Raw genomic sequence first — 23,772 nt, forward strand, 5'->3', positions numbered from 1 at the left:
AGTCCCTCTGCTGCCTTCTCCTAGTCTCTCCTCATCTAGGGCACACGCTCATGCTCACTCTCTCTCTCTTCTCTCTGCTTCTTCCACCTCCCTCTTCCTTGGCTGCCCAGCCTCTTCACAGAACCAGCCACAGCTGCACCTTATCTATATCAGCCAACCCACTGTCCCTGAAGCCAGCCCACAGCTGTACATTATCAATGTTAATTAACCTGCCTTCATTCCTCTACAATGAAACTATCAGTTCTCAGAGTAAAGTTGAAATGTGTGTGAGGAGGACTTCAGTAAACTTACTTTTGGTCTGAGGGGTGGTGGTAAGAGTAAAGCCCTGAGTTAGATCCTATGATCTTCAGTCTGGTACTTGACAACTCTCATTATTGGTTCCTGCCATAGAAATTTTCAATTTCTAACAGTACTGGGTAGATCCTGTACAACTTCAGATGATTTAAAACTGTACTTTTAGGACCCTACTGGGGCCGTGGCTCCAAGGAGATGGGCATTACTGGACCACACTTGGGGGCTTTCTCCCAGGGAAGGTTGAAGGGGTTTAAGTTAATGTAATCTGTACTTGAAAAAGCAAAGACAAGACAGTTATAAGTAGTGCATCTACCATACCTGCCTTGCTTGTTGATATGGGTGGGCTAAAGTATGGGTGATAATCTCCAATCATGCATAATTTTCTCATAAGAATGAACATAAAGAAAAGCTGTGGAAGGGTACAGATCTTTGTGCTTTGAAGCATGTCTTAATTAACCTAGGTTATAAAGAAACTAATTCTGTAGGCAGAGTACCCTTCTTTGTAGGTTTTCATGTATGTTTTTCTGAAGTTACTGGTTCTGTTTTAAAACAAGCTGATGGGGGAGGGCAGGTTTGCCCTGATAGGAGGACAACTCTTATGTCAAGATACAAATGAAGAATATGAGTGAAGGTCTGTGCTGGGGTGTAAGTTTGTTGTCTTTATCTATTGTAACTCTTAACTTTTTTCTCACTTGCAGTATTATGCAGTTACTTGGAGCATTTCCTTCTCCCAGTGGCCCTGCTTCTCCTTGCAGCTTGGTGAATGAAACCACATTAATTAAATATTCTCGTCTACCTACCATAAACAAGCATAGCTTCCGTTACTTTGTTTTGGATAATAGTGTCATCCTGGCAATGTTGGAGCAGCCTCTAGGGAATGAGCAAAGTAAGTTCATACTTCATTTCCTTCTTTATCTCGTTAAAACTCTGTATGGAGCTGCAAAACAAAGGTGCTTCATCAAGTGTGTCTCATGTTTCAGGGGCTTACCTGTTCTGTGAGTGTGCGATTGAGCAGAGTGTTGTTCTGGGATGAAGTGGTAGGAATTAAAATGTCACTGTTAGTCAAACATGTACAAGCCCATCAGAATTGTTCAGGCAGTTGTCTTTGTCTTTCACCCAGTTAGATCAGATACTTGCAGTTGACTGCCATCTAAATTATTGCTGAGGGACAAAAGCAATAGCATTAAATTTTGAAGACATTCTTGTTCATAAAAGAATGAAAATACAGAGAGTATAGGAGGCTTGATGGGGATAAGTGCTCAACAAAGGTTTGACGTGACACCTTCATGCTTGCACAGTTGCTTTTGATTGCTTTAGGTCTCCTGTTACTTAATGTTTCTTTGGGTGCTTTCAGCTCAAATGGTTCTTAGTTGCTTAGGAGCTGTTGTAACTTTCCCATGCACAAGTATGTCAGATCACTTTTGAGGGAGATCACTGAAGTGGATGATTGTGTGGAGCTAGTTTGGTTTGTCTGCATGTGTGCTTCCCATTAAATACCGGGAAAGGAATATGTATCTTGTTAGTTACCCGATAGTGTCAATCTAAATTTTAAAAGAAAAGCTGTAGAAATATGATGATCCCTCTTCCAAGGTGGCTAATATCACTGGCCTTTTAAGTCTCAAAGGAGGATTGAAATCCCTGCAATGTTAAAACCATCTTTGTGCAAGCTGAAAGGCACCTCAGGAATCTACAGCCTAACCACCTGCTCTAAACAAAGTCAATACTGAATTCAGAGCGGGACAGTGCTACTTGACATTGTCCAAATAGATCTTGAAAACCTATGAGGACAAATTCTCTGTGTCCTTATTCCTTATGGTGAAAAACTTTCCACTTTGTGAAGTCAGAATCTTCAGTCTTAGTTTGACCATTATCTCTTGTCCTTCCACTGTTCTTATTGCTGCTATTTGTGTGGGACCTTTACAAATGGTCATGGAAATATCATGGAAACTGTGTCTCCATGTGGTCATTTGTCTTACCTAAACAGGCAGTGGCAAGACAATCTTCTTTCATTTCCTGGAGATAATTTGGAGAGAAACAGTGATCTGCATGAATCTGGATGAAAGCTGCTTTTAATAATGAAACTGAGCTGGAAACTAGCGAACAGACCACAAAGTAGTCTAGTACTTCCCTGCTGCAGAGAGGAGGATTGCTTGCTCCTTACCAGGAATTGTCTTCAGGGTCAGGGAGGAGTTAACCTGGAAAACAAAACCTCAGTCATCATGCCTGTGTTTCTTTCTGGTTAAATTTATTACATAGTGACCTGTTTGCAATTAGTGATGATGTATTATTCTCCTAACTCATGTGCTTTGCAGATGACTCTTTCCCCTCTGTCACGGTTTTGATCCGTGGGACATCTGGAAGATTTGCATGGGCCCAGCAACTCTGTCTTTTACCAAGAGGAGCTAAAGCAAATCAAAAGGTCTCTATCAAAGCCTGTAAAGAAATCTTTAACTTAGAGATGTTCAGCAGAAATTCCACTAATGTGAGACAGCCCCACAGAGCTGGTGATTATACATTAAGGCTGAGCCACGGGGCCTTTAGCTGTAGGTAATGTGACATATCTCTGGTGACTCTTTATGACTTGTGATTAATATTCAATACAGGCTGTGAAAGTGCTGTTGCCTTCTAGACTTGTTTAAGGGGAGGGACATTATCTTTTTTTTTCTACCCACTCCTCACCCCCGGCTGCCAAAAGCATCTTCTGAGGTGATGGGGCAATGGGCAGTGTATTTAGTGTGTAGGCATGAGTGTTGGTGCTGATTTTAGGTTGTCAGGCAAAGCCTTTGCAGCAGAGGGAGTTAAGTCTGGAGGTACAGAATGAGATGCAGCAGAGAGAACAGCTATTCAAGCTACAAAGATTTCTGTAAAACCTGCCATGAAAGAAAAAAGTCTAAATGAACTCTGGCATGGCTCTGGAGAGGAATAGTGGAGGAGAAATACTCCAGTCTCACATTACAGTAAAATCTCATGTTGCAGTTGTCTAGTGGAGGATGTCCTTGTGTTACCAAAATTTCTGTCTGTGAACAACTCCAAATCTTCAAACTCTTTGCATGCCCCTCAGTAAAGGAAATAATAATGTAGCTGAAATAAGTGCCTGTCAGTCTCAGCTGCCAAGTTCACATTTAGTTGAATCTGATCTCTGCAAATCAGCCGTTGGGAAGACCCTCTTGTGTGATGCCTCTGGAGCTGCACTGTCACTGAAGCTGAGCCTTTTCACTCAATAGTGTCAGTCAAGTGTGCTACCTCCCACACCAAAGGAGAAGTTGTGTCCTGACCACTGACCTCCTTCCTAGTTTTAAAGGGAACTTTTCCAAATTGAAGGCATTCCAAGTTTAATGTTAACAGTTTTGTCCATGTGAAGTGTAATTGGTCGTAAATAAGTCTATAAAGCAGCACTCAAGATTTAATTAAAGGTCTTGCTTGCTTGGACCTTATGCACCTGCAAACCTGCACTGGGATCTTTTGTTGCTGTTGTTGGTAACTTCAAGTCCTGAATTCCATACTAACAGATTAGCACATAATGTAGTAGCAATGTCAAAATTGCATTAGGATACACTATTCAAGGCCTTTCGCTGTTCTGGCAGTGCATCTCAGTTCTGACCCACAGCATTGCTGCTGTTCTTTTCCAGGACTCCTCAGCTTGATTCATGGTGATCATCATAGTCAGCAGGGTTAAAATGGAAGCTTCTCAAACAATTGGTAGCTTTTGCTCAGTACAGCTACAATGGGTTGAAAATAGGATGTTGCCATGTAAGCTTGCCATTTTTATTGGGATTTGCAACTGCTTAGAGGTTAGATGGTAAGCAGGATTCATAGGTTCCAGGAGTGCAGCCACCAAAATTGGCAGAACTGTGTGGCTCATAAAATTTACAACCACGTTTTTAATAGAAGTGTATTAGTTTAAAGTCATTTTGAGTGTTTTTTTTTAAGGATGCCTCTCACTAATAGATCAGTGTACTTCTGGTGGTGAGGGGGGAGGGACCATTTTCTATCTATTACAATAAAGTGTTGTCTAATGGTACTATGCCTTGAATGTAAAACACTGTCCTTTTTTTGTCAGACTTTTGTACCAGAACCCCGACCACCTCCTAAAAATGATGTTGGATTGAAATATAATGTGAAGCACCGCCCTTTTCCTGAAGAAGTAGACAAGATCCCATTTGTGAAAGCTGACTTGAGCATTCCTGACTTACATGAAATTGTGAATGAGGAAGTAAGTAACTCCTAGTCTCTGATTTAAATTTTTTCTTGGGTTTTTGTCTGTTCAAGAATCGTACACTAATGTATTACTGTAAGCTTGACTAACTTCATGTTAATGGAATAATAACCTCTGCGAACTAATGAAATTTGTGCACTGCTCCAGGAAGACAGCCATTCCTTGGATGTGTTTTTTGGGAGGCACTGTTCAACATGTTTTGTTACAGGTCTTAATGTCCTGGTACTGCTAGGAAGCAATGACTTATATTTTGTTGCTGCTTCTAGAAAAACAAAAAGAGCTTTTTTTTGAGACCTCCTGCGGAGGGAGGGGGGTGCATGTCTCTAATATTTTCAAGTTTTCACAGTGCCAAATGTGTTCTAGTTTCTGTTCAGTTAAAAGGGAGAAGCTGTAGTTGATACCTCAATTTGTAACAGCTCTCCTATCCAAAGAGGGTGTTTACATTTTCACTTTGTAACATTGTAAGGTCTTGTTGATAGTGCTTTAGTAAAGGTCTTGGTGGTGGAGTGCAGCTGCTGCTGTACCTGTGACTTACAGTTTTCCAGATGATGGAGCCATTTTCTTGGTGGATATTAGTGATCTTAGTGGAATCAGCATTTCACACAATGTTTTTCAGCTTGAAGAGCGACATGAGAAGCTCAGGAATGGCATGGCCCAGCAGATTATTTTTGAGACTTCCATAGATCAGAAAAGTGAAGAGGAGTGGCGGAAGAAGAGCTTTCCCGATCCGATCACGGAGTGTAAGCCCCCACCACCGGCACAGGAGTTCCAGACAGCACGCCTGTTCCTCTCTCACTTCGGGTTTCTCTCACTAGAGGCACTGAAGGTGACTTGCTACTTCTTAGTGTTGTGCAAATGCCCTCAGTACCCATATGGTCTGGCTTGGTAAAGGAAGAAAACTTTTAAGTTTTGTTAGTGGAAGATCTTCTGTATAATTCCACCTACTGTTAACTACTGTCAAGATGTAATCTAATCAGATAGAGTAATGGATTCCAGTGTTCTAGGATTGAGAGCCGGATTGTGAAAGGCCATGCCTCAAGTTGAACATGCTCTGAATAAGTGGCTGTGTCTTTATTTTTGCAGTGGGTACATAAGCTATCACATTCATGTGTTCATACTTGAAATCATTCCCTCAGCTTGAATTGGGTTTTGGAGTGGTGCTTTAAGAGTTTCTGAAATAAGATTGCCTTATTAGCTGTGCTCCAGAGGTGACTCTGCTAAAGGGGTTTGATCACACATAAATGCTGGGAGTACCTATAGATTGTAAAGCTTTCTTTTTAAAATTAAAATAATAATAGTTTATAGAGATGATCCATATTCTGAATTTGAAATTCTGCGTCTTGCCTGTGGATGCTCACTTGTTGCATTTCCTTCCAGAAAGCTGTCAACAAAAGTAGACGGTGGAGCTTTTGTGAAACTGTCTCAAAGTGCTTAGTATTTTATATATTACTGGTATATAAGTTAATAAATATCAGTCACATGTAGTTTCATATTTTTGTGATATTTTCACAAATTTCACATGGGATATTTTGGAAGCATCTGCTGCTTTTGTTGTGGTAGCTAGCACTCTTTCAGCAAAATGTTATGTCTTGCTGGCAAAATAACAGTTTTATTTAATGAGGAGAATAGAATGGAACAAATTGTCTAACTGTTATGCTTGCTGTTACTCATTTACAGTAACAGCATTGTATCAGAAATTTGTGTGTGATTTTCCTCTTAGGAGAAAAGATAAATTGTCTTTTTACATTTTAATGGACTATTATTGAAGCCATAAAGACCTTTGCAATTAGGAAAGTGTTTTTTTAAGCTGTTGAACTCTGTGTATTGGATAGGAACCTGCTAACAGTCGTCTACCTCCTCACCTGATTGCACTTGACTCTGCTCTTCCTGGTTTTTTTGATGACCTTGGCTACTTGGACTTACTACCATGTCGTCCTTTTGATACTGTTTTCATTTTCTACATGAAGGCAGGCCAGAAAACAAGCCAGGAGGTAAGTGAAAGTGTAGAGTGCCAACTAGCCTATATTGTCTTGTTTCTAGTACTCCTCAAGTGAATGAAGCATCACAGCTAGTGACTAGAGCAGAGTATCAGAACCAGGGCTTCTGGGCTTTGTGTTTGTTTACAGTGTGAACTATAACAAGTCACTGTGTACTCTTTTCATCTGTAGGTTGAAGTATATTACCCGCGTTTAGGGCTATTGTAACATTTTTTTTGTATATAACTATTTTTATACATGTTATCTGTTCTGTCCTTCTTGTCCTTATTTGTGGAGTTCAAAGATTTGTATTAGAAATTCATTTCAGATTTGTTGGCTCCACTTTCAGGGAAGGTTGCAGTTTGTTCCAGCAGTGTGCAATGTCCAGGTAGTTTGGTTTGATTTTAAAGTTAAACACATGTTAAAGGAATGGAAAACTTTTGCAAGTAAGAAAGTATTATTGCTTTGTAAGTCTTTACTATTTACATTCAAATGCAATTAGGTTAATCAGGTTAATTTGTGCAAATCTAAATCATGACTTCTTTAGACTGTGACCTAGAAACTCACTAAGGCAGCTTATGGGCTCATTAGATAAAGTTGTTTCTACAGTACCTCTTCCTCATTCCATGCGTAATTGTCGTAGTAGAGAGTAGAAGTGTAGCTTCCATAATAAATTATTGTGCCATCTCTTCACATTACTGTGAATGTACTGTTGACAGTACACTGTAGCGCCTTCTGCTTCTGTGTGGAACACACTAATTTTTGAAACCAGGTTCGTGCTGCTTTTGAATTTTCGAGTTGAAGTTCAGAGTAGCCAGTACACAGTCTTTCCATCTCCAAAGGCAGCTATGAAATAACATATACAAGGTTTGCCTTCCAGCTGAAATGTGCTCTTGCTGAACTAGTGAAATGCTTTTTTTCCCCCATCTGATGCTTATATGCTCTTACGAATTTAGACAGATGAGATTACTTAGTCCTGCAGAACTTTCTCACCTTTGGGAACCCAATTAGCATGAGTTTTGCCATGAAGATTTAGGAAAATCTTATATTTGGGAGATTCTGGACATCTTTAGATGCAGTACAAAGATGGCAGTTCTGCTTGAAGATACCCAGACATCTTGCTGTGATTCCTAAATCTTTCAGGTTGTGCGAAGTTGCAGTGGCAGACAAGTTTACTGGTCTCTACTGGACCTGAGCTGAGTGAGACACTGATACTGCTGCCATCTTTGAAAAGACCTGTAACTTATTTCTGTCCCATTTTGTTTTCAATATTGACAATTAAGAGAGTAGGACAGCAAAGCCAAGTTGTGACACAGTTTCTGCTTTGAGCAGGGCTGGCTGCCTGGTCCTACTCAGCCGTCCCTGTGTGTGTGATTTCACACCACCTCAGCTCAGAACCTCATTCTGTTCTGAGAGGTGACCCACTGTCCTTTCACAAGGAGTAGTGTCAGCTGTGTTTTATCTGATGCTGTACAGCCCAGAATAGTGGTATCTAGCCTGCTGGTATTGCATTAGGCCCAAATTTTTTTCTGTGGTGGTAGGCTTTTACAGTTGAGAAGGGTCTCATGGCATTTATTTATATGGGGTAATGAAACTGCCCACACACTTTGTACTTCACTTCATTAAATGTCCTTTGAAAATACCGTTTTGCCCTTTACTATAAATTCTTCTTTTTTAATGGGCTCAGATATAAAACCATATACTTGTATAAAGCATGAGCTTGCCTATTTTCTGAAATTGTCTTCTAAACTGCACTTAATCTGTATTCATTCTGAAGCACAGCTATAACTTCAGTGTGCTCAGTAATGAGATTAACATTAATATTTCAATGCAGTGGATCTAATCACTGCTGAATATTATACAAGGCATTAGGATGGGATGCCAGGACCATCTGGAAGCCTTCCTTCTAGTGCCTGTCCCTGTCCCTGCAGTTTCTGCTCTGCTGGAGCCCGTGTCTCAGCATTACTGCCCCTGCAGAAACCAAAATCAAAGATGCTCCTACCACAGAACAAATTCTCACGTGGCCCAGAAAGGATGGATACATTGCACAGTGTTGTCTGTTCCACAGATCCCAATGGTTCTGGTAGACCAAATCACAAATCATCTGTGTTACCCTGCATACTGTTTGGTGAAGGTCTCCACTTTCACTTGGTCACAATGGGATGAAAATTGCCTTTGGATGTGGAAACATCCCAGATCTTTATAATAAGTAGGATTAAAGTCTCAAGTGAACAGTACAGTGTGACATTTGATTAAAGTGCATGCTTAATTCTGCTGAAAATTGTTCTGCAAAATCTGTTTCATAATTCAATGCACCACAAGACCTGCAGTCTAAATTGCTGCATGTCATGTACAAGTGAGTAGTGATAAAACACCTTTTTCCTAAAATGTAGTAGTGAAAACTGTACAGAAAATTCTCATGTTACATTTGGTGCTAATCTAGTTCCTGTGTTGAACAGTTCTGTGGTTTACGCCTGATGAGTATATAATCTCAAAATTGTCATTTCTAGCAGTTTGATTAACTGTTTTACAGGCTTTGGCAATGATGGCAGAAAGACAAATTGATTGATTAAGACATTCCCAAGCAATGGGAGGATGCTGGGCAGCAGGGAGTAGTGTCCTTGTAGAAAGTCTGGGGTTCCAGGCTTGTTGAATAGCTCTATTTAGGCTAAACCACATTGGTGACACAAAATTTTAGTTAAAAAAAGTGGGGAGGGGGAGAGTTGCTTCCCAGAGTCTCCTGTACCTACCATGGTGCTACTGGCTGTTTCAGATCCTGAAGAACATGGAGTCTTCCAGAGTTGTCCAGCCACACTTCCTAGAGTTCTTGCTGTCTCTTGGCTGGTCCGTTGATGTGGGGAAGCACCCTGGGTGGACCGGCCATGTCTCAACAAGCTGGTTGATCAATAGCTGCAGTGACGAAGAGGGATCTGAACAAGGTAAGACATAGTTAATGGTGTAATATTAAATTAAAATGTTCAGGCTCCTTTAGGAGACAATCAATTTAAAATTTCTTGCTCCTGGATACCTATCTGAGCACTTGTATATTTTTGTCAGATAAATACTGATGTTTACTAGATAGGAATGTGTAAATATTAGATTAAGCTTCAAGGCAAAGTGAGCAAAACTATTGTTTGTACATTGTTGGGAGGAAGTAGCTTCAGCAAGAAATACCTCTGTGCTATGTTTTTAGCAGACTTGATGAGTCTTTAATGTATTATCGAAAACCAGTATTCAGGTGAAATTCAGTATGGATTGCTGCATATTGGCCAATAGACTTGAAACACTGCAATTTTTAGTGTTCTATAAGTAGATTAAAATGAGGTGGTGACTAATAAGTTACCCTTGTAATAATGCTTAGTCAGAAGTAATGAAGAACAAGCTGTTGTTTGTAGGTCACAGTGGTTGGAGCTCACACACAGCTCCTCTGTCCTGCTTAATTTACTGTGCTTTTTTCCACTAGAGCAACTCCTCTGGACTTGTCGTGTACCACCCTTTCCCCATTCTGTCAACCAAAATGATCCTCAGGGTGGTGAACTGGAGGTTGGGTTAGTTTCTACCTTGAACAACTTGATCAAATTACGTGGGTTTCTGATAATGTCTGGGTTGGTTTCTATATGGTTCATGGTCACTACTCCAAGGGTCAGGCCTTTTCTGATGATTTTCAGAGCCTCAGCTTTCTGCTGTGGGCCACACAAAGGCATTGAATAGGCTGGTCCAGCTTGTTCAGCGTCTTTGATCTGGCATTTACATCAGGTACAACACCATTACACCATTACTGCTGCGCTTGCTTAAGCAGTGCTCTTGATCTGCTTTCCATTCCTGTGCCTTAGAAATGCTCTTCACTTATAACTACAGCCAGCCTAAAGGCTTCTCCATTTTGTAGAATAAAACTATAAATGATGGAAAGCTTGAAATGCTGGGGAGATGTTAAGAGAACAGAAGTATGGCTTTCTGTGAACAAGCTGAGAGAGCTTACAAAATGCCCAGGTCTTGGTCTGATTTTCCTTTGAGAACAGGGTCAGACTGTGCTTTACTGAAGCCAGAGCCCTCTCCCTTCCCTTTGCAGCTGGCTTTGTGTGGCTGAACAGAAGGCGGTGCCCTGAATTAGTGAGGTAGCCATGTTTTGATTAAGGTTTTTTAACTTGGATTTTTTCAGCCATTTGGATTAGATCAGACCACAAAATAGTGAACTAATTCAACAAATTGGGGTGAAAAAGGAACAGAAAAAACATTCAGAGAATGAGACTGAGAGCTACTTCTGATCTGGTTCTGCTGTTGGAAAAATCCATGAGTGGAGTCATACCTTTAGCAAACAATGGCTAAAAAAACTGAAACGGTAGATTTAAAGTAGACTTGTGAGGATTGCTTGATTTATTTTCTCCTCCAATTTTTGCTGTGACTAAAGCTCTTTAAGTTGTTAAATGTATTTTCTCTCTGTGGATGGCTCTGATGCTTAAACACCCATTCCGGAGTCTAGCATCCTGGCTTGTATCCACAACAGTGTGGCCATCAGGACCCAGGCAGTGACCGTCCCCCCTGTACTTGGCACTAGGGAGGCTACACATTGAATCCTGTGTGCAGTCTTGGGCACCTCACTCCAAGAAAGATTTTGAGGTGCTGGAGCCTGTCTGAAGAAGAGCAATGAAGCTGGTGAAGAGTCTAGGGAACAAGTCTGGCAAGGAGCCCTTGAGGGAGCTGGGGATGCTCAGCCTGGAGAGGAGGGGGCTCAGGGGAGACCTTCTTGCTCCCTGCAGCTGCCTGAAAGGAGGGTGTAGCAAGGTGGGGGTCCATCTCTTCTAGATAACAAGCAATAGGATGAGAGAAAACTGCATCAATGTACCAGGGGAAATGTAGATGGAATGTTAGGAAAAATTTCACCGAAAGGTTTGTTAAGCATTAGAACAAGCTGCCCAGGGAAGCAATTGAGTCACCCTCCCTGGAGGTATTTAATAGACATATAGACACAGTGCTTAGGGACACGGTTTAGTGGTGGGCCTTGGTTTACGGTTGGACTCAATGATCTTAAGGGTCTTTTCCAACCTAATGTGATTCTAGTATAACTTCCAGTGAGAAGTGTTTAAAATAGATTCACAGGCATATGCTTTGGGTTTGTTTCCCTGCACACCCCCAATAGCAAAGAAGTCCTTAAACACTTGGGTTCAGGTTGTGGTGCTGCTCCTCGAGAGCTATGGACTGGAGATGTAGTGACACTTCCCTGATGGCAAAGCATGGCTCAGAGGCTCCCGTGTGCCTCTGGCCACCTCTCTGTCAATGTGCTGAATTTCACTGCCCTGTTAGTTTCACTGAGGCAGCTGTCCTGGGAACTCATCTGTAAACTGGACCAGAGACATAATTCAGCTGAAAGTCCTTGCTCATGCTTCTGGAGCTGACGTGTGGAAGGAAAAGGTGGGGGAAGTTCTCTCTGTACTGTGAAGGCCTGATGTGCTGGCCAAGCTGTAATGGGGGCTGAGAACAATGAGCTTTCTTGTATTTGGTTTGGTTTAAAAGAGCATTTTTCTGTCTCTCCTTGGCAGAAGAGAAGACACAGAGGACAGTGTAGAAACTGGCTTGAATTCTAGAATAGTATCAGACTGAAGTTATAAATGTTGAAATCCTTTGGAAATGTAATGACTGAAGGAATTATGTCTGTTTAGAGGGAACAGTTAGAAAGAACTACTAGATGAATTCTTGTGGTAGACATGCTTACTACACTACTCAATCTGAGGGAAATGGAGTATGCAGTACAATGGAAATATGTTCAAAATAGATCCTGTTCCAACTCCAAATGCCTTTTCCTTCGAGGTAACAAAAAATTTATCTGGGAATTGTTGTTAGCCATGAGATTTGACTGTGAAATCTTCTCATTTTAAAATGAGATTTGTGTGATTTCTTCTCACTGATTGCACCTTGCATTTGAAGGCCTTTTCCTGAGGCAGCGTATGAAGAAGTAGAGCTCCCTTTTGACTAAACTTTACTTTTATGTCCATTCCAGATGATCTAATTATTTCAGAAGATGTTGGGGCAAGTATCTTCAATGGACAGAAGAAGGTGCTGTATTATGCAGATGCCCTGACAGAAATAGCTTTTGTTGTCCCATCACCAGTGGAGTCCCTAAGTAAGATCACTTTGTATATGCTGTTTACAAAACCCAAAACAACATTTTTTGTTAGCTTTTTCAGAAGCAGAAGCTAAATAAGCAAACTAGTAGTGTGTCTAGCAAGATCCCCGTCAGAAGGCTCCTGATGTTTAAATTACAGCATCCTAATCCTTAGACTCCTTCCTAAGGTGGTAGCTGCTCCATGCGCCTTTTTCTCAGCCGAAGTCTTAATATATGTTCAGATTTGCACAGCAGTGGTGGTGTTGGGTCCAACCTGATGATTAACCACATGCTGGGTGCATTAACTGGTGATGCTTCCTGCCCCTGGCTCCTGTCTTGATGGCATGCTCCTGCAGCACATGGCAGAGCATGTGCACATCTGCTGTGTAGGTGTGCAACACTTTTCAAGACATCTTTTACACACTAAAACCAGTGTGCAAAAGTTCCCTAGAATAACAGGACTGTGAGGAAATGATAGCTATAGGAAAGAGGAGACTGTATTCTGTAGGAAATGGATGGGACACTTCCAGATCCTTAAGGAGTGTTTTAATTGCAGTCTGTTTCTGAAATAACTGGCAGTTGTCCACTCTTGAATCCTCTTCCTGCTTTTGAGTGCTGTATTGACTTGACTGTAAATCCTTATGTTTAATTTCAAGAACCTTACAGTGTTTTTTAGTTTCAAAACCTTACATGTGATGACAGCTTAAGTTTTTTGGCAGAAGAAAAGACAAACCCCACCTTTCTTCTGTTTTACAGCTGATTCACTGGAAAGCAGTGTATCTGACCAAGAAAGTGACTCCAACATGGACCTGCTGCCAGGAATATTGAAGCAGCAGTCCCTGACACTTGAGCTCTTCCCCAATCATACAGACAATCTTAATGTCTCCCAGCGGGTAAGGCAAAACTTGCATTGAATAATGGCTTCCCACCCCCAAAGAAGCACACTGGCTATGCTACAGTGTTTTTTTGATAGTATATAATCTGGTTTCCTAGCATTTGGAGATACTTGTTCTTAGCTATTAATCTTTTTAACATCTGCTTTGGTCCTGCCAGAATTTGCATCTGCAGTAGGAGATTGCAAGATTACATTAATTAAATACAAAACTTAAACATGCGAGGTAGTTATACTCTGCATACTGAAATCTTGAAATGCATGCAGCAAAAAGTATACACAGTATATACAAAGCAATACAGACCTGAATCCATGCTTGGAAATGTAGGGTGGATAGACATGAACACTTTTCATACCTACCCAGTTTAAAATAGTATGTGTCAATTGTGTCTGAAGTATCAGATGTGAAGTTGTTTTGTATGGTAGCAAAGCAGAAAATCATTAAGTGCTGTAACTTTAGTGAAGGATTTACAACTGCTTATTTCTTGATAGAATTCACTTCCAAATGTGTATTTAGTTTACTGATTTAGGATCTTTGGGAACATTAAGAAAAACTAATCAGGCTTTTTAAGACTGGATATATTAATTTATGTTTACTGTAAATATTGTGGAGATCCAGATTACTGTTTCTCAGTGGGTAGTTCCACCACAGCTGCCCCATCCCAATAGCTGGCAGAGCTTGTACCTGTCTGAGATCTGAAAGACTAAGGAGCAACCTGGAAGTGTTTGTTGGATGCGTTACTGGACTTGTGATGTTTGCAAACGCTGCTCTTCCTTTGTGTTCAAAACAGCTCAGTCCTACTTCCAGATCCAAGAGGATGCCTCAGGGCCGGACTATTCCACCGATGGGACCTGAAACCAAAGTGTATGTGGTCTGGGTAGAACGTTATGATGATATAGGTGCGTAGATTATTTTTTTTTTTATTGTTCGCTGAAGGAGGAACAACAGGGCAGGAACCAGAGAACAAACTGTTCCATTCCTTTCTAGAATGCTGAATCCTTATTGATGTCTGTAACTGACACTATTAAGATTCTAAAACAGTTCTTAATATTTGAGTGGTGGTCCTTGGGGTGTACGTGAATCAGTGGCATATAGGACTGGAGATTTCTAGCTCTGGCAGTACATGTGAAATGCCATCATGCACCACCTTCTTAAGGTTAACACACAAGGCAAGTGTGCATCCCTGTTTTTGAGTTCCCTTCAGCTGCTGTCTCCTCAGAGTGGATCTGTTGTTCTTCCTTTACAAAATAAACACAAACAAACAAACCTACGACACCTGCTGCTTCTGTGCTGAAGGCATCATTATCCTTCTTGGTTTGATGGTACCTTTTGAAACTGTTGTGTTCTGTCTTGCAGAAGGGCTTGTTTATTCTGTGCTCGGGGTGTCTTGTTTCATGCTATGCAGTCCAGTTTCCTTTCTGCACCTTTGTTTCGGCAGCATCCTGCTCCTCGTGCAATTTAATGTTTCTTAGTTTAGCATTTCCTCTCTGCAGCATCATTTCCTTTTTCAGACATTGGCCCAGAGGGTGTTTCCCTTACCTCCAGGAGTCACTTAGCCAGTTCAGTTCCCAAACTGGTGTCCCTGACCCACTTCTTTCTTGGGATGGCAGCTAAAGCCAGCTCACTGCAGAGGCAGCAGTTGTTGTACACAAGCACGTTTCTGCTTGGCTGCTTCTTTCAGCAGCCATGCAGATCTTCCAAACCTCTGGGCCTGAAGCTGTAGAAATGAGTTTGTGAGCCTCAGTAAGCATGGCAGCTGGGTTTGTCAGGGGCGCTCCTGAAAGTGGCTCCTAGCCCAGAGGCTTTGACTTACATTCCTTATGTTCTTGGGTTTTGCCTTATGCTTCTGGTACACCTTCAAATCTGGACAGTGGAAAAACTATCACTGCAGTCTAGGCTGTCACCCCTGTGCCAATTGCCTGCCCCCTTGCTCCATCTCAGTGTACTTCCATGGCCACCCATGCTCTCCCTCTGCTAGCTCCAGCTTTTGTGTAGTACTCTTAGCATCCCAGCTCTGATGGCAAAAGGTGGTTTGGGGCCTTACACTCTTTCTTCTAGAAGAGGCACTGTCCTGTTGTCTGAGCAGTAGTTTTGTGAATGACTCTCAACCTCTCTCAGTTCCTGCCCCTGAACCAAGGTAATGGAAAAAGCCACATCCCCTTCCAGAGATCCAAGTTCTTACTTCCTCCTCCTGCACCTTCATGATCCAGTCGCTTGTTACCAAGCGCGTGGCAGTAGAGTTGTGGGTTATGGTGAAGATCTACAGAGCTTGGATTTGATGAACATGCTGTATTTGTTGGAGCAGGGCTCCAGGGAGCTGTAGATGTGAGTGGTAGTATTGTTTGAAATACCCAGCACTGTTCTTGAGGCTGATTACTTGTGGAAGGTGAAGATGCTGTTGAATAATGATTTGAAAGCTTTTAATGATTATGTACTTCACCACCTTGTGGCTTTTGCTGTTCCTTTGGAGACTTTTTTTCCTTTGAGATTGAGAGAGTTGAGGGTCTGGGACCTGTTACGTAGTCTGTTGGGCACAGGATGGCTGAGGTGTGTCTGTACACTCCAGGAATGCTTAAGCTTATAAACAAAGACTGCATCACTAGCAGTGCGAGAACATTCCTTGTATTGGTGCTTGAGGACTGCAGGTTTTGACTGATGATAAATAATATTTCTTTGTGCAAAAGCAAAACAACAAAAAAAACCCCTCAAAATTGGGGTAGATAAACCTTATTCAGTGCACCCTGTTCTTGCAGAAAACTTCCCCCTCCCTGATCTGGTGTCTGAGACCAGCACTGGTGTGGAAACTATGGCCAATAGTAGCACTTCCCTGAGGTAAGACTGCTCTTACTTTCATGATTTTTCTTGATTCTTGTGAACAACATTTCAGGCTGCACTTCAGAGGAAGTCATGACTGAGATATTTGCCTTCTTCAGCTTTCACAGGCAACGCTGAAAACACTAGGCAGTCATGTTAAAAAAAGATGAGTTTCCTCAGTGAATTATTTTGTTGAAAAAATGAAAGAGCTTTTCATATCACTGCAGTTTAAATGTAAAATAAGGAACAGAAAATGTGTAGGTTTTATCTTTAAAAGTCTGTGAGTCTGTGATTAGCCTCCCTCCTGATTTACTCCCCTGTGAAGCAGTGAAGGCTCACAACATGTATGCAGCATTAAAGCCCTGTCTGCAGAACTCTCACATTCTGTGGGGACAATCATAGAAACAGTACAGTTGATACAATCCTCCTAAAATCCAGAGGATGCACACAGAAGTCCTGCTGGTTTAGCCACAAGACCTTTTGTAACATTCTTTTAACACTTGAAGTGGTTACTTTTTAATTTATAGATTAATTAAAACAGTGCTATAAAACTGATTTAACAGTTGCAGTTTTTCCCTTAAGATCTGCCATTCCTGAGAAGGAAGTTCCTGTGATCTTCATCCATCCTTTAAACACTGGCTTATTCAGGATAAAACTACAAGGAGCAACTGGGAAATTCAACATGGTTATCCCATTAGTGGATGGAATGATAGTCAGTAGGAGAGCTCTTGGTAAGCTGAAGACTTCTAAGAACACTCATGTCTTGATCTTTTTGTTTTCCATAATAATAATATATCTGCAAAATAAATGGTCTGCAATCTTTCATTGGAAAAACTGTTAGGCATGGCAGAACACAATAAAAACATGCTTTTTTTCAAGAACAGCGGTAGCAGGAACAGCAGAGGGAGCAGGTGGTCAGCACTTGGCTGACAGCAGAGCAGGGCTCCACTGCAATTGTAGTAGGAAAGAAGCGAAGGGTTGGAACTAGTAATGGTGGAAGGAAAAGGTAAATGCTTATTATTTAGGTAAGAGAGATCAGAAATGTGACCGTAATGTTTAGCGTTGAGAGCCAAGGTGCTAGTGCTAGTTGACTGCCAGGGGGTACTGCTGAATTTCTAGACTGTTTTAGAAGGCAGATAGTGATTAAAAGCCACAATAATTGAGGATTTTCTAATGAGTTCAACAAAAATACTTAACCTACTATGCAGGCATGTGTTAACAGGGGTCCGTGTGCGCTGTCGTGTTCCTGGATTGATTAATGGATTTGTCTTGGTATCTGTGCTACTGTAGCTTCAATAACTGGAAATCTCACTCCAGTGAGAGCAATTCACAAGACGGAGCAAAATGAATGAACAAACATTTAGGATACTTTTACATAACTGTAAAACTAATGTTGTAGGGGTCAGTTGTGGGTGACTTTCAGGTTCTGAATTTTGCATGCTTAATTCAGTGATGGGGAAATTAAAGCCAGACTGGGCCTTTAAATAATATTTCTAAATTCAACTGGTGACAATGGCTTGTACTGGAGAAGAATCAGGTGTGTGTTCTGGTTTTTTTTAGCTACATCAGGACTATTAATATAATGAAATTTGTTTCTTCAAATTTAGCAGATGTTTGTGTGCAGTCAGGAATCAAGTCCTCTAAATGAGGAAGACACTGTTTCTGCCTCTAAGAAAGTGCTTGTGAAACAGCAAAGGGGTTAATGGACACTTACTTCATTAGAGGCATCTGAATTTCATTTCAGAGTAAAATAAGATAAAGCTCACTTCCAGCTTTGACCAAACGTTACTGCTTTGGTTCCCAACCTTCCTCCTCCCTGCCATATACAGCAGTGTGAGTTACAGGGAGGTAATAACAATGGCAAAGCAGCGAGGGGAAGAGAAACCTGTTTCCAGCCACAACCCATAAAGTCTTTCCACATCGCCTGTTCCAAGGGGAAAGCTCCACAGGTCCTACTGGAAAAAAGTACTGATGGGTACTTTATTCGTCCTCAAGGCTCCCCTGGCACTACCCATCTGCATGTCCTTGTGTGGCTTGGCCTGGGGCTGTAGCACTGCAATTAGCTGCCCTGGATTCCTTCCCCTCTTGGTCCTGATAGTGCTGTTGTGGGCTGTTGCTTGGCTCTGTAAAGCAGAGAAATCTTCCTCCTCCTCCAGCCACTTTAGGGTACCACTGGCTTAGTCCGGGTTTTTTTTATTTGTTTTTCACAGTAAAATGTCCTTACAGGCCTGAGGACCATGGTTAATCTCTTATCAGCTACTCACTGAGAAAAGTTCTTGACTGGTGGTGCTGAGCATCTGCCCTGGGTTTCTAGATGGGACAGAACCCAAAATGGTTTTTAGCTGTGAAGCCAGCAAAGGCATGCAAACTTGATTTATTTAAATTTGATTCAAATGTTGTTTCTTTTTCAGGTTTTTTAGTGAGGCAGACAGTAATAAATATTTGTCGGAGAAAGAGGCTGGAAAGTGATTCATACAACCCCCCACATGTCCGCCGAAAACAGAAAATAGCAGACATTGTCAATAAATACCGGAACAGGCAGCTGGAGCCAGAATTTTATACCTCACTTTTCCAGGAGGTTGGGCTCAAGAACTGCAACCCCTAGGTCATTATCCTTCCAGGACAATTAGATCAGAGCTTGGTGGCTACAGTAATGAAAACAGTTAATAACAACAAGTTTCCTCAGCCCTCCGGAATTCAGGAAATCATATTCTAGCACAAGTCAGCAGATACCGTGTGGGAGGAATGAGAAATGAAGCCAAAACATTGCAGTTGGGATATTGACTTAAGTCACCTACCCTCAAAAGATTACTTAATTCCAGTCTTCCTGGATGCTAGCAACATAATCTCTTCACTCAGTCATCTATTGCAGACTAATTAGGAACTCTAAGTGTCTTGTTGTGTGAGAGGAAAACAATCAAAAAGCCATCTCTGCATATAAGGATGGAAAACCAAATACAAACAAACCTGCCTTCAGACATCTTGCTACACCCACATGTTAAAGGAGAAGGGAGCAGGATCTCTTCTCTAAGGAGAGAGTCTTTTTCAGAGTAGTAACTGTCCCTGCAAGACCTTAAAAGACATTTTCAGCCCCCTTCAGAGCTCAACAGAAGATCCTTCACTGCTTGTAACCAATTTGTGTACCAAAAGCAAGAGGAGGAAAATTGCTTGGAAACACTAGGTCATGAAATTCATAGCCAAGATGCTGTATTTCACAGTTCCCTCTGTGGCTGGGAGTGAGTCCATCTACTTATGAGATTTGTCACACTAACAAACAATACCTGAAATTACCTGACTCTCCAGCATAAGTTGTTACTAGACAAGAGCTCTTGGTTATATAAAAACAAGGTTATGACTTTCAGGTCTGTTGCAAAATGTCACATTTAAGTTTAGTAGCTCGATTTTATTTTTTTTTTAATGTAACTACTTAATTTATTTTGAAGTGTCTGCATCACCTACTCACTGTTTCCATAAAAAGCATCCATAAACATCACTTGCTTTCCTTCCATTGGATTGAAATCTGAGATTCTGGGGCTGCCTCCTGCCTGGTATTTATAGCATAAGCAGTTTTCGCAGCTTCTACAACACTTTTCAGAAGCTCCTGTTAAACAGACTAAAACAACTCTAAATGAAAATTCAAGAATTCTTCTTTTTCCCCCATTGACTTGCAATTCCATGAAAACCCCGCTGGAATTATAATGTAAAATTGTTTTGTATCTACTGTGCTTTCTCATGCTGAGCAGCGGTGGTTCCCTTTCACCTAGGTCAGAAGTTTTCATTTTCAGACTGTGGATTTCATGTCTTCAGGACTTGAAGGTTGTGCTGGGAAAAGATGTTTACAACTACAGATTTAATATTGTGAATATAAAAGCTGCAGTGGGCGCTGGCAGCCTTGGGAGCGTTTTCAGGCTCCCCGTGCAATCTTAACTTGTGTTGCAGTAATGAATCATCGCTGGCATTCCTGGGTAGATGCAGTTTGTGACTGCTGGCAGCAGCACGTGTCCTTTTCCTTCCAGTAAGCAGGTAGTGTATGAGTGTGAGCAGGAGTTTGGGGAGCTCCTCACATTATTCCCAAGTGTTTTTATTAGCTTTCTAATATTGCATTGCAGTAATACCTGTCATTTAGTTTTGACGTTTCAGGGTTACTTTTTGCAACAGTTCTGACCTGAAACAGTCTTAATTGTTTCATTACAACTTTTACCTGCCAAGGACCTACCCTGCTCATCTTTTCATGTGGTTTTTCACAAGAGTTACGGGAAGCACAGGCCCCTAAAAATACATGTGAAAGAACTTTCAGGATGTCAACTAAAGGGGGTTTAGGTGACAGGAGCTTGTTGCAGGGGACAGGCACTCTACTAGCCTCTCAACTCAGGAACTCTGGATTTTGATCCAGATGAATCACAAGTGGAAAAAACAAAACCACATAAAGAAAACTACTGCAGAAGGAAGCATCATGGCTGGCCCTCGCTTGCATGATGCCCAGGCTGCAAATAGAAGGAGCAGCTGCAAGGCAGCATTTGGTGTATATGGGCAGTGCTGTGAAGGGGAACTTTTACAGCTTCATTCCTTTGCCAAACTCTTGCCAGTATCAATTTAATGCAATGCACGGGCACTAAATTTACCCACATTTTGTATGTACCTATTGGATCTAATTAATGGCCAAACACACTTTAGTCCACTGATTTAAAAGGCATGATGAATGCATGTGTAACAAATAAACATACTGAGCAATCAGATGTCTGCACATCTTCAATAACGTAACAACAAAACCCACATACCATAGCTAAGTGTATGTTACATGCAAAGTCATTGGTTTATATAGTAACGAGCTTCAAAAGAAACTTCTTTCAGGCATTTGGGTACAGTCAGTAATGTAAGGACGTGCACATTTGGGGAAACCCTGGATGTTTTCTGCTAAGTCCAAGGTAGCCAAATGGACTGCCTGAAAATTTACTTTTACAAAAGGCCTGTGCTTGGCTGAAGAATAGTCTTAGGTCTGTTTTCATGTTTATCTAAAACATGGGTATGGCACCCACTTGAGTAGTAACAACGGTGAAAGCAATGCCAGTTTTCAGGAGTCTTTGAAGAGGGTAACTTGTGTGTGCGCTGCTGCTGCTGATCCCACCACCAGGGGAGTAGGCATTTAATACGTGCTTAACTTGGTTTGTAAAACTGGCTGGTTGATCTGTTACACGCTAGTGGTATGACCTGGACATAAGTGTTGGGTTTTGCTATCTGGAAAGGTGAACCTTCAAAAGGTTGCAGTTTAGTATAAAAATGTTGCGATTACAGAAATGCATTGCCATCCCATTGGTTTGGATGCTGGTCGCGGCAGCAAGCACCCTAGGCAGACCTGTGCCAGTGGAAGGTGTCTGCAAGGAGCATCCCTCCTTCCTCTGTGTGCGGAGAGGTCTCAGACTTCATAACAAAATGTAAAACACCAATGTGGGAATAAAATCCTTGTCCTGTCAAAGTCGGTGGCCAAACTGATAGCTTTAGCTAGTCCAGGGTACAGCCTTGAGCTGCTTTTCCCCAAAAAAAGGTTAAAGAAAATGAGATGTATTTCAGTTGTGATTGCAAGAACACGTAAGTCAAGAATCCAGACTTTTTGTTTTTTCATCACAAACTGCTGTATTGAGTTTTCAACTTGATGACTTGCGTGGCTTGGGTTTGAGTTCATCAGAGGTGATGAGTATTGGCCACTTGCTTTGTGCGTAGCGTGACATTAGTGTAGACTCTGCAGGTAACGTGGCACTGCAAAAGCAGAGTTGCAAACGTTGCATGATAACTAAACTGAGACTTTCTCTTTTCATAAGACCTTTCTGTTTGGGTTCATAATTCTGCTTTAAATGATGGCATACTTTTAATGGCACAGGAAGAGCAGGGACCATTGTCACCTTATTAAACAGTGTTGAAATTACAGAAATTTTAGTACCTGAATAAAGACTCTTCTAAAGAAAAGCATTTTTCTCTAAAGGTACTTCTAAAATAGGCATTATAGCCTTACAGCAAATGAGAGATGGGAAGGATAGTAAGACATCTAGATGGATAGCAGTGTGTGCATGAGGCCATAGGGAAGAGCAGCTGCTCAACCGGCTATAAGTGCTGGACTCTCCATAGGTAACTGCATTTCTTACCCGTAAGGTTCTGCATGGCCAGAAAGACAAGAGAACTAAATTTCAATCTAACAGACAAATTTGATGTGATTTAATGATTGTGTAATTGAGTGATGTCTTGGAAAGCAAACAGACCTTTTCCATGTGGATTTTAGCAGGAGCAATTAGAAATGAGAATGCCAGATATCATGTGCTTCAAATCATATACAATTTGTATGAATTTCTGTATGTTGCCAAGACATGATCTTATTGTTCTTACTGTATTTTCTGTAAATATTCCTGGCGCTAAGTTGTAAAGTAAAAGCGAAATGTAAATATGAAGATGTGAACTATGTTCCCTTGTCTCTAGTACTTTATCTCTTATTTGTTTAGGGAAGGCACACAAAGGCTTGTTTGTATTTATGCCAATTCTTTGTCCAGGAGAAACACATCAAATATTGAATGTAACACAATTAGTCCAATAAATTTTAAAGATTCTTATCTAGTAACTTGGCAGTTGTCAATTTCTAAAATTTCAAGCAAAGACTTTGGAAAATAATCAGCCACTAGAGATGTTTCCCAGGGAAATAGACGGTGGGGGGAATGAAAACATGGAAACGCAGCTTTTAAAGGGAGACCTAATGTTCCTGCAATGCAAATGTCCACTTGCTCAAGTGCGCTGCTTCCAATCTTGGGCACGGGCTCTCTTGGCTGCGTGGCCAGCTCTGCTGGCACCCTGCGCGTGGCGCTGGGGACATCGCTGGTACGAAGCCATGCAGCTGAAATGCAGCGCAGGGATGGGGCACCCGGCATGGCCGCCCCGAGGGATGGCATGGGGTGTCTGGAGGGAACTCCCGGCAGGAATAGGGGCTGGTGGAGGTCTGAGAGCATCCTCCCAGCCCAGGGCCCTTTGGAGGAAGGGTGCTGGGGAAGGATCTGCCGCTGCTGAGCTGTTTCAAGGAGCTGGAACGCTCACCTGAGGCCCTGAGGCTGACGGTGCCTTTTCATCAGCAGAGCCTGTGTGAACAGGAGGTGGTGTGTGCGCAGGGAGGCTATGTGAGTGTGTGGTGGTGACCAGACCTCGGCTTCGAGCTAGCCCAGGAGCTCGGAGGCATCTCACATGGCTCCTCTGGTGCACGGCTTCCTCGGGGCATGAGAGCCAGGCTGGGAGCAGCACCAAGCAGCTCTTTGGGTGACCATTTTTTTATTAAAGCTCCTCTGATGCACCGAAGGTGTTTGATGCCGAGGCAATAAACAGAGTCGTGAAACTGCCATAGTGTGCCCAGGCATCATTTCTCAGGCACCACGCAAGCAATTGCTGTACAAACAAGAGCAACAAATACAGGGTGGAGGCAGGAGTGGCTGCGGTGCGGAGCAGCCCAAA

The 23,772-nt window shown here is 41.8% G+C and overlaps 1 protein-coding gene across 3 annotated transcripts in view; it reads left to right on the forward strand.

Moving 5' to 3' along the window:
• Positions 1–22,897, forward strand: part of RALGAPB (Ral GTPase activating protein non-catalytic subunit beta) — a 65,489-nt gene extending 42,592 nt beyond the window's left edge. For all 3 annotated transcript variants that reach the window (XM_055721918.1, XM_055721919.1, XM_055721920.1), the window contains 12 exons: positions 993–1,180; positions 2,607–2,713; positions 4,355–4,507; positions 5,127–5,336; positions 6,343–6,501; positions 9,260–9,425; positions 12,482–12,604; positions 13,343–13,479; positions 14,270–14,378; positions 16,233–16,311; positions 16,876–17,024; positions 18,705–22,897. In XM_055721918.1, the coding sequence (XP_055577893.1) occupies positions 993–1,180; positions 2,607–2,713; positions 4,355–4,507; positions 5,127–5,336; positions 6,343–6,501; positions 9,260–9,425; positions 12,482–12,604; positions 13,343–13,479; positions 14,270–14,378; positions 16,233–16,311; positions 16,876–17,024; positions 18,705–18,898 (1,774 nt within the window). In that variant the 3' untranslated portion in view covers positions 18,899–22,897. The remainder of the gene's footprint in view (positions 1–992; positions 1,181–2,606; positions 2,714–4,354; positions 4,508–5,126; positions 5,337–6,342; positions 6,502–9,259; positions 9,426–12,481; positions 12,605–13,342; positions 13,480–14,269; positions 14,379–16,232; positions 16,312–16,875; positions 17,025–18,704) is intronic.
• The last annotated feature ends 875 nt before the right edge of the window (positions 22,898–23,772 follow it).

The sequence above is a fragment of the Falco cherrug genome, chromosome 10, assembly GCF_023634085.1.
Source record: "Falco cherrug isolate bFalChe1 chromosome 10, bFalChe1.pri, whole genome shotgun sequence".
NCBI classification, from domain to species: domain Eukaryota; kingdom Metazoa; phylum Chordata; class Aves; order Falconiformes; family Falconidae; genus Falco; species Falco cherrug.